The sequence below is a fragment of the Pundamilia nyererei genome, unplaced genomic scaffold (assembly GCF_000239375.1).
Source record: "Pundamilia nyererei isolate P.nyererei 1_Seehausen unplaced genomic scaffold, PunNye1.0 scaffold00495, whole genome shotgun sequence".
Lineage (NCBI taxonomy): Eukaryota > Metazoa > Chordata > Actinopteri > Cichliformes > Cichlidae > Pundamilia > Pundamilia nyererei.
In genome coordinates this window covers 109,821-111,888 of record NW_005187896.1, presented here as the reverse complement: position 1 = coordinate 111,888, position 2,068 = coordinate 109,821, and the positions used below count along the sequence as shown (strand labels likewise).

The 2,068-nt window shown below is 44.2% G+C and overlaps 1 protein-coding gene across 3 annotated transcripts in view; it reads right to left on the bottom strand.

Annotated features, from left to right (window-relative positions):
- LOC102207394 (mitochondrial carnitine/acylcarnitine carrier protein) overlaps positions 1-2,068 on the bottom strand; it is a 5,161-nt gene that overhangs the window by 1,552 nt on the left and 1,541 nt on the right. For all 3 annotated transcript variants that reach the window (XM_005754022.1, XM_005754023.1, XM_005754024.1), the window contains 2 exons: positions 1,866-1,993; positions 113-203 (listed from right to left, as the gene is read on the bottom strand). In XM_005754022.1, the coding sequence (XP_005754079.1) occupies positions 113-203; positions 1,866-1,993 (219 nt within the window). The remainder of the gene's footprint in view (positions 1-112; positions 204-1,865; positions 1,994-2,068) is intronic.

Here is a 2,068-nt window from a genome sequence, read left to right as displayed (position 1 = left end):
TACTTTGGATTCTAATTATATCACAGGAACCTGAACGCGCGCACACGCACACACACACACACACACACACACGCACACACACACACACACACACACACACACACACACTTACCTGTAGCAAGCATTTGATCCTCTCTCCTGGAGCTACTATCACTGTAGTGAAGACTCCTGCCAGACAGCCGGACAGGAATATCTGATGGTACCTGAACAGAGCAGGTGATGGAAGTTCAGCTGTGTAGAAGTCAGACTCACTCCCAGGCAGCCACCTCAGTAACAGCTGGGTACTCTTCCAGGCAGTTATCATGAACCATGACCCAGATTAATATTATTTTTCGTTTCCCTGGTCAGCAGGACCAACAGCATCTTATACGTATTTGAAACAGCTGTTTCCCTCTGGAACATCTGCTTCTACAACTATCTCTGCACAGCTGCAGAATTCTTTCAAATTCAATTCAGGATCTTTTGAATATTCGCTCGCTTTGAATCTCCACCAGCAGCTGAGGGAAACATCTGCCTCTGTAGCTGCAGATGCAATATTTGCACCAGTTAGTCTGCAAAGAGCAGTTTCTTGTTGCTGCGCCTGTGAGTCAGCTGCACATCAGTAGGGTGTTGACGGGGAAACCTGAGGGTATTTGGACACACTTCCACACATGAGCATCTTTAAGAGCAGCTTTAAAACATTCTTACAACAATACATGAAGATTCAGAGATCAGATCGCTATGATGGGTGGATTAGGGCTTCTCTTCTTGAAATAGCTTTCTGATTGGTTGGATTGAAAGGTGGGTGGGGCTTCTAGACCAAAAATGAGACTGCTACCTATGACATCATACAGATCCAAGAGTAGAAAAGAAACTGACAAACTGAGTGTTTAGAGCAGTTTGAAGCCTGAACTGAAGTCATCTCGTTATTGGATCAATAATGTTTCGTAATTTCTCAAATTTTATGTGCAACGTATTTTAGTGCTGAGATTTTAAATCTCAGTGGGTCTTTAATTAAATAATAAAATGTAAAAATTAATTAAAAGTACTGTAGACACACTGAGCTCAGTATTAAAACTATGGCCACCAGTGGAACATCAGTGCCAGGAAACAAAGGATATCAGGTCCTCTCTGAACACAGGATACTGTAGTTCTGCTCACTTAACTACAGACACGCTGACTGTGTTGCTATAAAGTCTTCAGAGGTGAGACAGAAGCTACCAGTGATCGCCAACTCATGCTTAACATTTCATATGTACGTCAGGGTAACAGGACGGGGGTGTGAAGGGGGCGTGCTGCTTCAAATGAACGAATGACAACAGAAGGAAGGGAGGCAGGGCGAGAGTTATATATAGAGAAACACACAAGCGACAGTGTGTAAGCTTTGGAGGAGTGTTTGAAGGTTAAGGTGACGTTTAATGATTGGATCTAGCCTTTTAGCTGTGATAGTTACACATTACTGATGTTGAGCCTCTTTTAAAAACAGCTGGATGTGTAACAGGTCTGCTCCAGCCTACAAACACAGACGGGGCTAAAGAGAAAGTGCGCTCTCTTTCACTTCTAAGGTGTTAAGCAGGTCTTAACATTGGATCAATTCAGCCTCAGATGAACAACAACACATGAGACTTCACACCAACTCACTCTTAAACAAAAATGAAGCCAAAAAGCAGAAGCTGTAAGAGCACCCCGTGATTCAGCAGCTTTAACAGCAATGAGCTGAAGCAACTGTTTCCTGTGTGACTTCATGAGTCTGTCACGTCACTGTGGAGTTTTATTCCACTCATCTTCACAGTGTTGCTTCAGTTCGATGTTTGCAGCATTCATTTATGCACAGCTCTCTGAAGGTGTGTGTGTGTGTGTGTGTGTGTGTGTGTGTTTGAACTAACATGAGCGGTTTTCCAGAAGCCGTCTGTTGGAGCTGTTTTCCAAGACCAAACCCAAAGAAACTGATGGCCATCATAGGAGCCACACCTGCCAGGGGCGCCCCCATGCCTTTATAGAGACCAAGGATGCCCTGACACACACACACACACACACACACACACACACACACACACACACACACACACACACACACACACACACACAC